The sequence below is a fragment of the Nothobranchius furzeri genome, chromosome 2, assembly GCF_043380555.1.
Source record: "Nothobranchius furzeri strain GRZ-AD chromosome 2, NfurGRZ-RIMD1, whole genome shotgun sequence".
NCBI lineage: Eukaryota > Metazoa > Chordata > Actinopteri > Cyprinodontiformes > Nothobranchiidae > Nothobranchius > Nothobranchius furzeri.
The window spans coordinates 11,388,360-11,405,905 of record NC_091742.1 but is presented as its reverse complement, the minus strand read 5'-3'; the positions used below and the strand labels follow the sequence as shown (position 1 = coordinate 11,405,905).

The 17,546-nt window shown below is 40.8% G+C and overlaps 1 protein-coding gene across 1 annotated transcript; it reads right to left on the bottom strand.

Annotated features, from left to right (window-relative positions):
• Window positions 1-2,344: 2,344 nt before the first annotated feature.
• Window positions 2,345-16,393, bottom strand: rab10 (RAB10, member RAS oncogene family). Its single transcript, XM_015947622.3, has 6 exons — window positions 15,737-16,393; window positions 8,211-8,271; window positions 5,685-5,823; window positions 4,523-4,612; window positions 3,458-3,559; window positions 2,345-2,620 (listed from the first exon to the last, which is right to left on the bottom strand). Exons 1-6 carry the CDS (start codon window positions 15,861-15,863, stop codon window positions 2,534-2,536), a joined length of 606 nt encoding a protein of 201 aa, XP_015803108.1. The 5' UTR covers window positions 15,864-16,393; the 3' UTR covers window positions 2,345-2,533.
• Window positions 16,394-17,546: the final 1,153 nt, after the last annotated feature.

Genomic DNA, 17,546 nt, shown 5'->3' with positions numbered 1-17,546 from the left:
AGATTATTTTCGTCTTAAAGACTCAACGCTGTAACTCGGGTGAAAATGAGAGAAATTAGATTCCTGATCACGTTTGTTTTGTGCTGTTGTGTAGAGAAGATTTCTGAATGTAGTTCTGGATTTAATGACCACTGACACTCTGCACTGGTTTGTGTTTTGTGAGAATTTTTATTTTTGTGTACACTGTTGCTCTGAGAGGTTTGGGAAGAGGAAGATAAATAAACAATGATGAGAACTAAACTTAATATTGTTTGACTTCTGACCTGAACTAAAGAAAGCCCAATCTTATTTATATTTATGCTTGGGACATTTTGAAACATGGTTACTAAGGATGTTTCTGCTGCAACACAGCTGATTTTAATCAATACAAGACATGCAACTTTGTTTTGGTGCATAGAAATTCACAACATGCAGGAAGGAAGTCCTGGAGGATCGGGATTGGACAACACTGACCTAAGCAAACTAATATTTAATGTTATTTATGTCTTATAAGTGGAGATCCTTGTGTTTGTGATGTTCAGCAAAAGCCTGTAAATGAACACTAGTTACCTTTTTAATAGTTTACAATCTAAATTTAAACTGGGAAGCACTAGAGAAATCTATTACCAGTTGCTGCCACTAGATGTCACCAGAGACCAAACGCTGGTGACAGATCTTCATCCAGGGTTGGTGAAAAGTTATTTGGATTTAATCTCGATTTTTGAAGACGTCTTAATTTTTATTTGAAGAGCTTACTGGTTATAAACTTGGCGCTTTCATTTTGGTGTGGAAAACATTTGCTGTGGTCTCTGGTAGGAACGAATGTCTTGCAAGCCGAACAAAAGAAAACCAGAAGCGCCTGCTGGATCAATAGGCAAGTTTGCTGCTGCAGAGTGGAAGAACTCAGCAGGATTTGGAGTTGTCTTTTGCTGATATTTGGATATCAGCAATTAAACTGTACCACTGACTTGCAACACCGATGTTTTATCTCCGCAAATAACACAAACCTGGAGTTCTGCTGTGTGGTGGAGCTGCTAATGCTAATGGCTAGCTTCAACTAGCCGAAACTTCAGTTTCCTAGACGCTAAACCAACAACAGCCTTCCCCGTCGTAAATCAAGATGGGTGAGTCCATGAATGTTAAGTGACCATGTGACGTACATCTGTCAGGATCTTTTAATCGTAGCGTTTCACCATTATTTTGTATCAGAAGCTAATGCAGGAGATGGATGTAGGAGACTATTTTTATGTTCAGCCTGCATGAAAAACTAGTGATTAACAGTAAAAATGTTTTTTCATTGTTCCACACCTTTACATTTAAAGTTACTCAGAAGAAACGCCAACTGTTGAAAAATAACTCATTCATTCCGTCTTTGACTCTATGATCCCGAAAGAAATCACATTACCTGTAGATGCTTTAGCATTTCACCAAATTCCCCGTCATCGTAAAATCTGCCTAGAAATCAGCTAGGAACTCTGCTTTCCAACCGAAGCATCCATCTACACGCTGCACGTGATTAAAGACATACAAGTTAACTTAAACAAGCTTACTTTTAATGGATCTGCAAAACTGTTTGAATTTCCAAAGAGAACTTGTGTTCCTCCCGCTCACAGGTACCCAGGCAAACCTTACACAAATGTTACACAAACTTTCCAACCCAAAAGAAATCTGCATGCAGAAAAAAAAGAGGAAAAGCCCAAACGGGGAAAAAAATTAACTCAAAAAATATAAAGTAAATTACACATACAGATAAAATAAACACGGATAAACAGGACCTACTGTATAATGCCGTTCTCTTGGCTGAAGAAATTCAAACGCTTTAGCTTCAGTTCTGCTTCTTCATGAGAACCTGAACCAACAAAACAATTCAACTCATTTAATTGGGTAGATGTGGCTCCACCCACCACCTAGCCCCGCCCCAGTCTTCCATATAAGGCACAGGACAAAATAAACCCCCACATACAAAAGGAGCTAGCCACGCCTGTCACTTGGTAAAGTGTAAATGAACACATACGGTTAGACAACAGAAAGCTCACTGTGTACAAAATGTTAATCCCATATTTGTCTTTACTTAGGTCTCCTCTGGCAGAGGGAGCGCTGTGGGTGGGTGGTGTTTGAAGGGGGGAGGGGGAGAGGGGGGGTCCAACCAAGTGAGCTCAGGCAAAGGAAATATTAAAAATATGAGCTCGTCTTTCCACACGTTGTTTTTTCCTTAACCCTTTAAACAAATGACAAGAAACTTGACTGGATTTCTCTTTTTATCAGAAATAAAAATGATCATCAGATGCAGAGTGAAAGAAAATGGTGCGGTGGAGAGAGGGAGGGGGGGTTAAGACAAGTGAAGTGTTTTATTGTTTTATTCTGAGAGAGAGAGAGAGAGAGAGAGAGAGAGAGAGAGAGAGAGAGAGAGAGAGAAAGAGAGAGAGAGAGAGTGTGTGTGAGTGTAAAAGAAAACTCATGACAGTTAGAGGGCGAGACAGTTAGCAGTTTAAGAGAGAATGTGTGTGTGCATGTGTGTGTCTGTTCGTTAGTGTGGATGAAACTGAGAAGTTGTTCAGCTGCAGCATTTGCTCTTCCAGCTTGTGACTCCGCCTCCACTGCTGATGTCCACGTTTTCACTGTTGGGCTCTTTAACAGGCGTCTGTGGACCAAAACAAAAAGATCTTGAAACACAAGAAACATTAAAAATGAACAAATAAAGCATCTTTACAGACATGTTATTTGACCTGATTCAAAAACAAAAACTGATCTGTCAGATTATAATTTGACTCCAGGATAAGCAGATTAAATGTTGGTGCTACACCGGCTTCCTCTAGTGTTGACTGAAATCCTCACCCGTCCACCTCAGGAGCTACTTTTAAAATGATCGCCGCTCCTTTAACACCAAATTAAAGTTATTGAGCCCCATTACTTTCAGGACAGCTAAAAGGTTTAAAGTGCAAACCCGAGACTGTTTTGCACGTTACTGGTGTGACGCTTCTGTAAATATAGACTAGTATCTGTAGGATGTGTTTTTAAACCGTTTCTTTCTACCATCATTAGCTTAAACTAGACGATGTCTGATGACACTTTAGAGCTTTTACGGATGATCTGTATTTATTGTCTGCAGAATGTCGATCATTTATTTTTGGCACTTTGTCTGCAGAGGAATGCGAGCGCTGTTGTCACCACGTTATCAGTCATCTGGGAAACAGAGACTTCAAACGTCCAGCTGGACAGAAAGTTAATGAAAAGCAAACACTAAAACTTTCTCCCAAGCAACAAGAATTACTAAAAACAAGGATCAAACTAATGGATCGGTCTGTAATCTCTGGACAGAATGACATCTAGTCAGACTGTTTGTGGCACGTCGCTCCCATCGCTTTTCTTTGTCCTTCGTACTTGTTGCATTGTTTATTTTTTCACTATAGAAGAAAAGTAAACACATAAAATATCAGCAGCAGCTAAATGAAAAGTGATGCACTCATGATGCACAAACCTTTTTGAGGATGTCTTCTGCTAATGTGAGGAAAGCTTTCTCGATGTTGATGTTGGCCTTGGCGCTCGTCTCAAAAAACCTAATGCCGTGCTCCCTCGCAATCTGCAGGCAAGAAACAAACCCAGTTAGAACCTGCGGATGTGCTCTGAAGACAGTCCAGTCCAGAAATAAAAGTTGCTGATCTTCTGCGCTGTGCAGGGATCGTGTCTCACTCGTGTGTGTGTGTGTGTGTGTGTGTGTGTGTGTGTGTGTGTGTGTGTGTGTGTGTGTGTGTGTGTGTGAGAAAGCAGATCCATATCGGAGTCATCACAGTGAGGTTGCTGCAGTGACATGGATCACATTTGAACTCAAACCCACGTTTCCATGGAGATGATTAACCGGGTTGGTGAACAGAGTAAAATAAACCATGAGAAGAAAGGGTTTCCAGAAGCCGGTCCCTCAGAGGAGGCAGAATCTTTCTACAATTCACCGACTGAACTACCAAACTGATAATGACATAAGGACTCATTACTTCTGAATAGCTGTGATGAAGAAGCGAAACACAAATAACTTCTTCAAAAACTTGAGCACTTATGACAGCCCAGTCTAGCTACAAGTAAGCACACCTTCTAAAACTAAAACATGATTATTCTTAAAGCAAACAAATCAGGTTAAAGTTGAATCTTCATTCAAACAAACCAATTGGGTCAATAAATAAACAATCTTGTCTTTTAGAGTGGAATTATCGTACAAATGTCGGATCAATGCAGATGAAATCTAATGTAAACCTCCTTAGAAGTCTTCAGGTACAGTTCTCACACCAAAGCTCATCCAACTACGGGTAACAGAAACTACAATTTACCTGAAAACTGTTTTCACAAGGCTCACCTTTAAAGCCACGATTATAAAGATAAAAACACTAATCTAAGGATGCATCATTAAAGGATTATTGTCTCCACATGCAGGTAAACACTGAGCTGCACCTAGAACGCTCTGCTCCTGATGTGGAGTCGACTGAAATGTGATCAGCTGGTACAGACTCACTGATCTCCCAAACATCACAGAACAGGATACCAACTAACTCACCTGCTCCCCCTTGGTTTTTAGTACAACCCTCTTGTCCTCCATGTCACACTTGTTGCCTAGCAGCATTCTCTCCACATCCTCGTTCGCATGCTGAAAACAGAATATTTAAGGTGATGAACATACATTTCCAGAGGTCTCTAGTAGGAATGGATGCCTTGTAAGACATACTCTGGAGGGAAAAAGCTCAGATGTGCCTGAATCATGAAGTACAAGTCAGCTGGAGAAAGTAGCTTCAGACGGCGGGTTTTTGAGTCTTATTTCCTGATATTCGGACATCTCCTCCTCTGATTGGCTAACAGCAGCATGACTCTACCACTGACTGTTTGCTCTGCAACATTTATGTTTTATCTCCACAAATAACACAAGCCTGGAGGAGTTCTGCTGTGTGGTGGAGTTGCTAATGCTAACGGTTAGCTTCTACTAGCCGAGGGGTTCTCTGCGGTTTCCTGGATGCTAAACCAACAACAGCCTTCCTCATCGTGAGTCAAGATGGGTGAGTCCATGAATGTTAAGCGACAGTGTGACGTAGATCTGTCAGGCTTTTCTAATCCTAGAGTTTCACCGTCTGTTTTCTATCAGAAGCTAATGCAGGAGATAGGTGTAGGAGACTATTTTCATTTTCAGCCTGCATGAAACACTCAGAATGACCCGTTAGAAAGTTTAAAAAATGTTTTTTCAGTGTTCCAGGAAATATTGCAGAATAAATAATAGCAACAAAAACATAATTTCACATTTTAAAGCCAAAGCACAGAGCAAGAATCTTATGACACAATATCCATACAATATCGCAACACTAAAAGCCAGATGATATTCGCAATTTTTAAGACTAAATTTAACTGGAAAACTCCAATTAATTAATACAATTAAAAGATAATGCTCCGTTTAAACCTAGATGATTGTTTTTTTGTCTTAAACTGCTGTCTCTGAAGGACCTTGGGACAAAAACACAGAGCTAAATCATTTGATACATTGTTCTTCCACCTTTATCAAAATTTCAGCTTCCGCAGATTCAACTGTACGCTTTTGGAGCAAAAGGTCCCATTTGTAGTCAACAGGAAAGTCATTGTGATTCCTTTCCTCTTTAAAACCCAGGGTGAGGAATTACCAATAAAACCTTTTCCAGACCAGCCGAGAGGGAGACTTCCCAACATGCAACACTCACCTCATCAATGTTGCGCAGCCATTTGCTGATGTTTTCAAAGCTCTTGGCGTTCGTGATGTCGTAGACCAGCATGATGCCCATCGCTCCTCTGTAGTAGGAGGTGGTGATGGTGTGGAACCGTTCCTGACCTGCTGTGTCCCTGCCAAACAAAAACATGCTTTTGTTTTTGTTGTTTTTTTTCTTGGATCAACTCCACCCACTGACCCAAATGATGCTAAAGCATGCACCGTACTAGTTTACCACGTAACTCAGGTAGACATTCAGCTGTTGGAGAATCAGGAAGGGCCAGGAACGGTTTTAATTTAAAGTTAATTAATATAATGAAATTTAGTCAAACATCAAAACGCTGATCTGTATTTTAAGTAGTCAGACCAGGGCTCAGATTAAACAAATGCATCATAAAAATATAAAAAAAAATTACCATAAAAAATTGTTCCAGCTCAACTGAAGTAGCCTAAAATTCGTATCAATTTAAAAACATTTTGCCCCCCAAAAAAATCACAAACTTAAAAAATATGGAGTGGAATGTTTGTCCTAAGATTGAACATGTAAAATGTTTTCCAACCAATATTCATCAGTCCAATAAATGACGATGGGCGAAATATTTGCACAGAAGACATTTAGACTTTGTGGACCTGATTTGCATTTCACGCAGAAATCAGCCAATCACAATCATTCTTAACCAGTTTGCAGAAGCCAACCACGAAGGCTCCTCATACATTGTGCAAATGTCATTGGTTACTTGATGCGTCAATTAACAATAAACTGCACCACAATTGGTTCGAGCTACACACGAGAATTAGGGCTGCAACTAACAACTATTTTATCAGTCGACTAGTCATCGACTATTGAAACGATTAGTCGACTAATCGGATAATTATTAAATTTTTCTTGAATTTAGCATGAGATTGCTTTGTGTGAAAAATGATAATAAACACAAGAAAGATGGATACTTCAATGGAAAATGCATATTTTATTGAACTTTGCTGCTGATAGGCCAATTCATACTAACAGTAAATAAAAATGCCCTGTCTTAACACCAGTTAGGCACAGTCGGGCATAACATTGAATCCTTTTTTAAAAGTAAAAATACATTTAAAAAATGTACAACGTACATCCAAAACAAAACGTATTGGCTTTTGTGTTATTTAAGTCTTAACGAGGCGAGTCAGACTGTTTCATTCAACTGTCCGACGTGCTTTCTCGTTAAGTGTTCATGCATCACCGAGGTGCAGCCGTGATACGCGAGGACTGCTTTGCAAATAATGCAGGTCATCTTTTTATTCGCCGAATCCAGGCTAGAATGCTCCCAATCTTTAGATGTTTTGGTACGCGTAGCTGCGGTGTTGGACGCCGCCATTTCTGTTAGTTGGCGCTCAGCAGAGAAGCTATTGTGCATGTGCAACTCTCGGCAGAGATTGTAATGAAGTGAGATGCCTCACTCGGTCGGAAAAAACATGTCTGGCGACAACGTCGACAATGACATTCATGGTGTCGACTATTTCTATTGTCGATATTTGTCGACAACGTTGACGAATCGTTGCAGCCCTAATGAGAATAGGGGGACCTATCAGCCGATAGTTGAAGATTTGTCCTCAGCAGAGAGGGGAACTCTTCACCTGCTGGATCAGGTCAGATGTTGATCATATTTTTGAAGCTACTATGAGGACTCTAATGGAGGTTTTGGTGAGAAGGATGCATCTGGAGGAAATTTTGCTGTGATACAATCACGTGATTGGAACATCCCTAATGTAAACAGAGTGTTGCAAAAGAAGATGCTACTTTGGCCTGGAAGTATGAAAGTCCCATCCATGGGTCTAATACATAAATAAAAAATTTGCTCTTAAAAAAACTATTGTTTAAGGACCCCACCCATCTTCAACGGTCCACTAATTCATACAATCGTCCATCTATAGCTAGAACATGAAACGAAGACATAACAAAAGATCCTAAATTTAAGAATGAAAAATGTAAAAGAACAATATCTGCGTGTTTCTAATGTGACAGAGGGTGTAGACATGCAAGTGTCGGTTATCTAGATGGCAGTGCGAGATTAGCTTTGAATAAAAAGGCTACAATGGAGGTGTCCCTGTAACAAACACCCCTCCAATAATGTCCTTTTGCCCATTGATTCTAAACATTAGGCAAACGGCAAAAAACACATTTTCCTCGTCTCAGTCGTTAAAATAAAAATAACTTATCAATGTTTTTCTGCGACTTGAAGGTTAAATATTTACATTATGAAATATTTGAGTTGGACCCTTGAACCGGCTGTTAGGGTGTCACTTCCAGCTGGGTTAACTCAGGACCACAATGACGGACTGATGACCACTTCCTGTTTTCACATATTTTAGTGCTTGAGGGAGTTTCGTCAAGCAGATGTGTTTTACTCTGGTACGCGAAGCAGAAAGTGAAGATGCTACTCTTGAATTCTCAGGATACCGAGCATTTTTTGAGTCTTGCTCCTTTGCGTCAGCCACAGAAAGTCTGGACAATGATCCACAAAGCTAGATGTCGCAGACTCACCAGATCTGTAGTTTGATCTTCTTTCCTTGTAATTCAACAGTTTTAATCTTGAAGTCTATTCCTGTAAGACACGATACAGATTATCAGACATTTTAGAGACTCTCATGTGAAAGAGAGTATGGCACAAGGGTTTAACCAGACAGCACACCAACAATAGTACTTTGTAGAGTTAGCAAGAGTGTAAAAAATAAATGACTAAAAAATTAGTTTGAAAGTAAATCTATGCTACTCTTAGCAGTAGTCAGACTCCTAACAGACAAAATCAAGGTTATTTCTCATTCTCAGACCGTGGATTTTACAGTTTCTTCTGGGCAATGTCAAAAAATATTTTAAACTAAGTTCAGCAACTTTGTCACCATGTCTAATGGCGCAGCAGCAGCTCAACAGGATGAGCGGGTTGTCCAGTAATCGGAAGGTTGGAGGTTCGATCCCGGCTCCGGATAGAGAATTCTGCTGTTGTGTCCTTGGGCAAGACACTTAACCAATCTTGCCTGCTGGTGGTGGTCGGAGGGTCCGGTGGCGCCTGTGCTCGACAGCCTCGCCTCCGTCAGTGCGCCCCAGGGCAGCTGTGGCTACATCGTAGCTCATCCCCACCAGTGTGTGAATGGATGAATGATACACTGTAAAGTGCTTTGAGTCCTTACTCTGAGAGGCGCTATACAAGTGCGGGTCATTTATCTAATGCCTCTTCAGACCCCTTTAATGACATTTTCTCTAAAAGTGCTTAGCGACATTTCTAACGCCCCATAGCTACTTTATGTTGAACTTTGCCGATATTCTCTGCAGATTAGCAAAAGTCCCAGCCTGCTCTCCAGACGCTCAGAGAGGGAAAGATCAACGCATGTGTGTGTGTGACATGACGTCACATCGACCGACTAATCATAAACCTCTCGGGTGGTGACGCCCACTCACAAAACAAGGTGTTATATACAAGATAAACACATTTGAGATGCAGGATGCCATAGGAAGCCTAATGGGCCATTCCCATCTGTACCGGGTCGGCCCGGGCCGGGTAGCGTAGGTTGTTTACATATCTGGGTGGCCTGGTATTTTTCCGGGCCAACCAAGGCTCATTCTCAGCCCTCTTCTCAAGGGGGTCTGCTTCAGGCCGACCAGGGCCAACACACCCACTGCTGACAGCAAATTCACACCTTCCATTAGAGCAAGCCTCTGATTGGTGGGTAGAATCAGCCCACATGGACTTAAGGCAAGGATGTGTGGAATCAACCGGGCCAGGTTGGGGCCGACTGGGGCTACCCGGCCCGGGCCGACCCGGTACAGATGGGAATGGCCCACAAGTCTCCTCCCTTTCTGGTCAGCTCATAGGTCCCCAGAAGAACGGGAAAATGAATGCAAGTCAACGGGGCTAAAAGCCATTTTCTAATACGCTTTGCCTTACGCCCTGGATCGCACATATGTTGCTCCAATTTAAATGAAAACTAGTGATGTATGTTTCGACCACGCCAGTCACGTACTTTGAGATTTATCAGCTTGTAAAAGTTCGTAATTATGACTACAAATCAGACATCGTTACGTCGCAAATGTGACATCACCACATAATCTCCTCTCCCCTAGCGTAGCTGCTACTTACCACACGGACAGATTTATGGTGGTTCTTTCCTCCTGTGGGAAGGGTTTCAAGTTCACTAAACCTACAGCCATTTTCCCTCAGTTTTTCACCGTGTCTGGTTCGGTGACGTCACTTTCGTGAAGCGCATTTGTCATCCTGGACTTATTTTAACAGAAAACCTAAAATAACCCCCCCTTAGAAAATAAGCGCTTTCTGGGTATCAAAATTCACAGACTTCATATGTGAAATCCATGGCGCATAACAAGCGGAATTAGAAAATCGCGTTATTAGCCCCGTTGACTTGCATTCATTTTTTTGTTCTTCCAGGGACTCATGGTCCAGAAGTAGATGGGCGTGATTTGGGCTCCCAATAGCCATACTGGGAAATGAGATCTCCACGTGACTTTTTCAGCAGTATGCCAACGTAGAGTGATGTGATGACATTGTTAACATATCTGTCAGAAGTTCGCAACACTGGAGTCAACGGTCCAGAAACCCCTGTAAGATTTGCATGTTTTAGTTATTTTTTCTTTCCTCTGAGGAATCCCATGTGCTTTTAGTCAGACTAAATAAATTGCTGACCTTTGAACTAGGGTTGTCACGGGGCGAAAATTTAACCTCACAGTTATTGTGGCCAAAATTATCACGGTTTTTGGTATCGCGGTATTTTTTAAACATGTTACATTTGCAGACAACTAAATAAACCCTGTATATCAGGAAAACATTGTCCTCAGTTTGTGTCTAAATTTTGCCTAAAATGTGTTATTTTGTAATTATGTTGTTTATTTGTTTACATTTTTCCCCTTTAGTCTTTAAAATACCAATGTTTGCCCATAACTTCTTATTTTTTGTCTGTTTGATGTAATAATTTTAAAAATATTAGATCAGATGATACTCAGTACTCAAGTAGCCTTCTAATCAGATACTTTTTTTTACCCTTACTTGAGTAATAAGCCCTATATCAGGTAAATATTGTCCTCGGTTTGTGTCCTTCCAGTGAGCTTTGCAGATTTGGGAAAATGTCATCAGGCAGTAATCATTGTTAAATTTATAATTATTCTCGGAGAGAGACCAACTGCCGCTATGAGCCCCGTAATGCATAACATCATTTCAACATGGGGGTGTCCGTGACACTGTTTATATGCAGGTAGCGGCGCTGCGGCTGCTTTATATAGCAACTCGTTTCATTCTCCCTCAACCCAAATCCTCGGCTCACGCATTTTAGCTAAAACGCTAACGTTAGCTTGCCTTGCGTTGACTGTAGAGTTGTGGGTGATGGTCACGCAGATGTGTCATGAGATTTGAAGCGTTGCTGCCTTTCACAGACACTTTTCCTGCATGTGCTGCAAACAGGATAGCAATCTTCTATCAACTGTCCCTCGGCATTCTTCAAATATCCAAAAAATGCCCGTACTTCAGACTTTGTCTTCTTTGGGGGATAATAAATGTCCCGAGTGCTGCCGTCTCCTCCTTCGGCCATTATTTCAGCTTTAGCTTCAAGAAAGTTTTAGTTGTAAACAACAAAGTGTGCATGCCGCAGGCAACTTCAGCAGATGATACGGTGGCTGGTAAGGGTCACCGTGCCTACACCACAGCCACGATAATCCACCGAGATAATATATATTTTTAAAAACAAGACGGTTATTATTATTATCAACTTTTTTACCGGGGTTTACCGCTACACTGGTTACCGTGACAACCCTACTTTGAACTTGCCTGTGACAGAGGCTGATTTTGTATATTTTGGACACTGAGTTTAGGCATCTTCAGATCTATTGGACTCTGAGACCAGAAGCCAGTTTCAGAAATACAAAAGCACAAAGTGGAATAAGTTTACATTTTGACAATAATTAGCTACGTTCTCATCCCGTGGTTTGAAGGTGACAAACACTCCATTAAACCTGATGATTCATGTCTTCTTGACTTTTGCTTTCCTGTTTAATACTGAGCTGTCAGTTCTGCTTTGGTCAGAACTTGAAGTCACTTTAAAAAATAAATACCAGAACTCCTAGAAACAGCTGTGCTTTAGGCGGGGTGGGACCATAGAATAATGAGAACTGCCTGCCAAAGTGTGACTCACTAAATATTATGGGTACCCCAGGGAGATGGAGGGGGTAGTTATAGTTGGAAAAGAAGAAGTAGAAATGACTAATATGCATTAATACAGGAGATGATGCATGGGCAAATAAGTTTGATAACTGCAACAAATTAAGGCCTTTAAATCACTCCGAAGGGAGGATGCTTATAGTGTGTGTTCTTCATAAAAAGTGACTTAAATAAATAAAATACAGTGAAAAGTACATAGAAGTGGTGAAGAGCAATCACAGGTCATTAATCCATTCACTAAATGGACACACTTCACCAGAAGACACTTTCCATGACAACCTCCAGCTAAACCAACAATCTTCAACAGAAAGCACATGGTTTATGACCGGATCCCCTTTTCTTCCAAGAGGATCAATTCTTTACACACATATGAACAATGTGCTCACCATTTGCCAGTTTCCAAACACAAATTACGATTTCTTGAACATCAAATTTGGTCTGTAACTTTATACAGATTAAGCAATACCCATGACCTCCAATAAGTGCAGAGTAGAGCAGCCAGAGGGTCAGAAGATTAAAATGGATGATGATAGAGGGGTTTTTCCGCAGAGGGAATTTAAAGAAGCAGCTGTCTCTGAACGTGCTCTAAAGGAAGAACACATTCCTGTTTTAATGTCCCGGTTCTGCTTTTCCATAATGTTTTGGGTGGGTTTTTTTTCAGATTCGCAACCAGGAACAAGAAGTTTATGTATTATACTGTTTTTAAACCTGCAGTTAAAATTTGAAGCTTATTTTGTTTACTGCATTAAACAAGAGACCAAATTTCTTTAAATGCACATTTTTATCTCACCTGTGTCATTTTGGTTTGCACATTTTTGCCTACAGAGCTTCCTGCTGTTAGTTTGGACCTTTTTATTCTTGCAACAAAGATTTTCCTCTCTTACATCACTGAATCAGCATCTGTTCTTAGTTTAGTCCACTATAATACCTCGATAAATTCTCCACATTGATTTGGAAACATTTCTGATCTGTGTGACTAAACAATCCAAGTGTTTTAGTTAAAATATCTAACTTATTACTATTTCTTACAGCAAAAATGTAATAAATGTATCTAACTCACTTTCGTCTGTTAGTTTCATAACTTTACCTGAAAAAAATTTCAGCTCAACATTGGTACATTTTAGCCAGATTTAATCTCAACATCTTGTTGAAGCTATACTGTAATCAGTGAGACATCCAGCAGTAACCTCCACAGTGCAGCCATGTTTGCAGTTTGGTAAACTGCTAGTCTGAATTGTTTTTTTCAGTTTCAAACCTGGGCAGTTTGATTCAGAGTAAAGCAGACTAAGCTTAGATAGCCCTGTTATTGCTAAGAGCGTATTTGTGGCACATTCGAGCAGGTCTGAGATCCGTCAATTAGTGTACTCTAAATGGAAACGTCCTCATAAAATGGCATTTCTCCTTCTTGAACTTAAAATTAGACAAATTCCTGCTGGGATGCCTCCAGTCATTTTTACAGAACTATTGCTTTGATTTTCAATTAAAATTGTTCCAACTGAACTCAATGAGCTAAGCACAATATCTGAATATATTGCCACTTAGGGGTGGGCAATATAAACGATATTAGGTAGAAACGATATAAAATTGGGTAATGATAGAGTTTTTGGCTATATCGCAATACCGCGAAATCGCAATAACACATGACATCACTCAGATGTGCACCCTGCTGACATTGGGGCAACAGAATGGCAGGGCCTGCAAGCATGGAGTGGGTGGAGGAGGAGGCCTATATGCCTCAAGTGGCATATATTTGCCACTTGAGGATATTTAAAAGCATGTCATTTTGACATATATAAACAGAGGAAAAAATATATCGCAATATATATCGTTACCGCACATGCTTCAGATTATATCGCAATATAGATTTGAGGCCATATCGCCCAGCCCTATTGCCACTTTCAAAATGAAAACAGAATACCTGTTGCTGCTGCCAACACTCTTGCACTGACTCACCGCCCAACATGTCAGGAGAAAAAAAACCCTTTCACTAAGATCAGTATATGCTGAAGAACCTGTTCACCTGCAACTGCTGTCCAAGATCTCATAGGTTGGTGTGCTACTCATCTCTGCCTCGTTTGCCACTCATTTCAGAAACAGGACTGAGTAATATAAACACAAACACGAGTGCAAGTCAAAGCTGAACAAAACAAAAAAAAAGCCAACGTGTCACAGCTAGCTCTCCAACAAAACAACAGTTCATGTCTGTACCACAACAAATTAATCTAGCCTGGATGCCACTGGGAACACTGGTCCCCATTATGGCTGTGTGTCAGGGCAACTTGATGACACATTAGCTCCAAAAAGCTGGGCTTGAAATAAAACCGGAGTCCAAGGATCAGGGACATGTCAGAGATCTGCAAACACTGAGCTTTGTGGAGTCCAGGAACACAGCTCTAATGTTTCATTATTACTTAGAAATGATCTTAAGCAGCAGGTGTAAAAGGAGCCTCGACTTGGGCCATGCTGGGATTCAACACATGACTCGTGATCTTGGAAGCTTGTGTAATGGTTAAAAGGGTTGCTGCTGATGCCACCATGATGGATTGTTTAAGGTTCTCAGAGGAGCATCTGTAGCAAGTAGCCAAGTATGCATTTTATTTACCACAGTTGGAAGCTTCTTTGGTTATTTAACAGTGGCTAAACGATCTGAGAACAAAAGTAAAAAGAGAAACTTTAAAAAGTGTAAACAAAAGGAGGGCCTGGAACTGATTTGTGAATTAAAAGGTAAAACCTTGTTTAATGAAGTTAGGGTTGATTATGATGCACCAACAGATTTAGATTTCAATCATCCTGACTTTACAAATTAAACTAATTATTCATCTTGTTATGGCAACAGTTGCAGTGTTCAGCAGAAAAAAGTCCATGTTTTTGGTTAACCTCGCCCTTTTGTAGCCAAAATATGTCAACACAACTGACTTGTTTCATTTTGGGCAAAGCAAGTTTTATTTTTCCTTTGTTAAAACTCTTGTGTTAGTCCCACAAAGCCTCACTTCCAATTGGTGACATTATTATACAAACTGTATCTCAGTCAACTCAAACCATTACACCAGGTGGTTACACTCGAAACGGACTTTCATGCTAAATCTGAACTGATATAACATCTTATTTATTAAAAGGGTTGTCTAAATACTAATTTTACGAGTTAAAGGTAGAAACAAACCTGTTAATAAATCAAATTTACAGATATAATGAAAATGTAAGAATATTTTTGCTTTTGTTCATCGTTAATGAGTTGAACATGCAATAAAATTGGGAATGCTGAACGATTACTGGTGTTTACGGTGGATTTTACAGGTTGTTTTTATACTAGTAATAGGCTACAGCTAAGTTGAGGTATTTTCCTGACCCATAACTGCTTGGGAGGATCTAGATCGGTTTCCTATCCATCACTTTGAACATTAAAAGTCTAGTTCTTGTCAAGAAAACAATACACACTTCGTTTTTAAAGCATTTCAGCTGCATCAAGAGGCATCAACAGTTAGGTGTCACTGCGTTGAGCCAGGCCTTGTACCTACATGGAGTTTGTTAGCCGCTGACAAAGATAGCAACAGCTCAGTTTGATTCAGGTGTCGAACATAACTGGAGTTATTTTAATGTGTTCGCTTTTGAATTAAAATAGGACACACTATAGGAGGTATTGAGACGACACATTAGCTTTCAGTTAGCCTGTCTAGGCCTGGAGAGGCGATGCATACCGCTAGCATCCCAGCTAACTAAATATGTCCTGCCTCCCATTTCCAGCTGCATGCTGGGGTCCGAGGGATTTGACATTTCTAACAGAAGTTCATCAGTGTTACAAACACCTGTACAGACTCTGAAGTGAGTGTGTGCCCCAAACTTCTCGCCTTACCTATGGTAGAGATGAAGGTTGTGTTGAAGGCGTCGTCAGAGAAGCGGAACAGCACACAGGTCTTCCCCACACCCGAGTCACCGATCAGAAGCAGCTTGAACAGCAAGTCGTACGTCTTCTTCGCCATTGAGAAAACCAGTATGTGTTCACCCAGATACAAAAGAACAAAGCCGATAAACTAGCACGCCTATGTGAAGTCTAAAGCCAGCGCCTTGGCCAACCTGACCAGCCCGCTCCAGTCCGCTTTCTAACAGTTAACAATCCGGGATTTGTTTATCCTACCCAAATAACGTGTCCGAGAAGTTCAAAAATCCCCAAACCCGAATGTTTCCGTTCCCTACAACATGAGAACAAAAAAATCCCAAAATTAAAATCTCCTTCCGTTTGATTCCTCTTTTCCACTCTCTCTTCTCCCACACAGTCGGGACAAAATGGCTCCTCTCCGTCTCTACCCGGACTCAAGTCTCTTCCAACTAACGGCGAGCTAATTCAAATTCTCCGCACACGCCGTCATTCCAGAGCCCAGCCAAGAGCTCCAACGAGTAGAAGGGATAATAAGCTGGGCATGAAAGTGAGTCAAGTTCACTGTCTGTTGAAGAAATTTCGCTTTTCAGAGGAGGTTAGCACAGAAACAGACGACCGCCGTCGCCTTCGAATGAGAGCCACCACGGCGACACCCTAACTATAGACCACGCCTTCTCCCAGCCCTTCTGTCAATATGCTACTTTTTGATTGGCTGTTTGAGTTGCCAATCTTTACATAGGCGAAATGTCATTGGCTAAACTGGCTAACAAAGAGCAGTGAAGGGGCGTGTCTTATAGTGACAGAAAGGGCTAATGTTACTGCGCGAGTTCTTCGGACATTTAGGTGCAGAGGTCCCTTTGCTTCTCATTGTGATTTGAACTCATTGATCCAATATGGTGGCTGGTTTCCTGCGGCTCTGTGGCCGCTAGGGTGTGTTTCAGTTCTCATGGCAAGCAAAGACTTGATGCGGTGACTATCCCAGCTGTGAGTCAGGCAAAGTGATGTCAGTTTTGTGCTTGTTACGGGCGTTTCCCACATCCTCTGCCCGGCGACTTTGCAAACAGATGATCATTTTAAGACTTTTACAAGCAGAACACTCTTAAGCATTGATTGGCGTGTTCATATTAATACTTTTGGTTGCATTTCATTTAACTTTCGACTTTACTTCTTCCGCCTGTCAGAGTAGTTTGCCTGAGACACCCTCAGGAATGCTTAGAATGCCCTGCTTTCTACTGCCAAGTACAGACTTGACACAAACCAAGGAAGGAAAAAATAAAGGGAAAAGAGAATCGGCTGCCTCTAATCTGACACCACTGAGCTGGAAGAAAAAATTTCTAAACATACAAAAAGATTAGTAAACAATCCGATTTTGGAGCTGAAAACAAAATCCATAACTTTTAAACTGTATTCATAAAAAATAAAAAACAGGACATCGAGTCTTCATCCTGAGGATCTCAGCTGCCTTTCATTTTACTGGCAACCTTTCCCAACGGCAAGCACAGACAGGAAGGAAATGAGAGATTTTATAGAAAAAGAAAACACTCTGATACACAGAAAGTTAAGATACATTAGCATAATGAAGTCAAGTCATAAACACATCTACACTTTAGGATGGAAAAAATTTGCAAAACACCAAAAATTTTATCAATTTCTTGGTCACACAGGGTGAGAGTAGAACATTTTCCTTAAATATTGTCCTCTTATTTTAAATAAAGTAAATAGAAATCAGTTTTCACTCATGTTCCAGAGTTTCACCGCACGTTTCCTCCACAGTTGAGCAACCTTT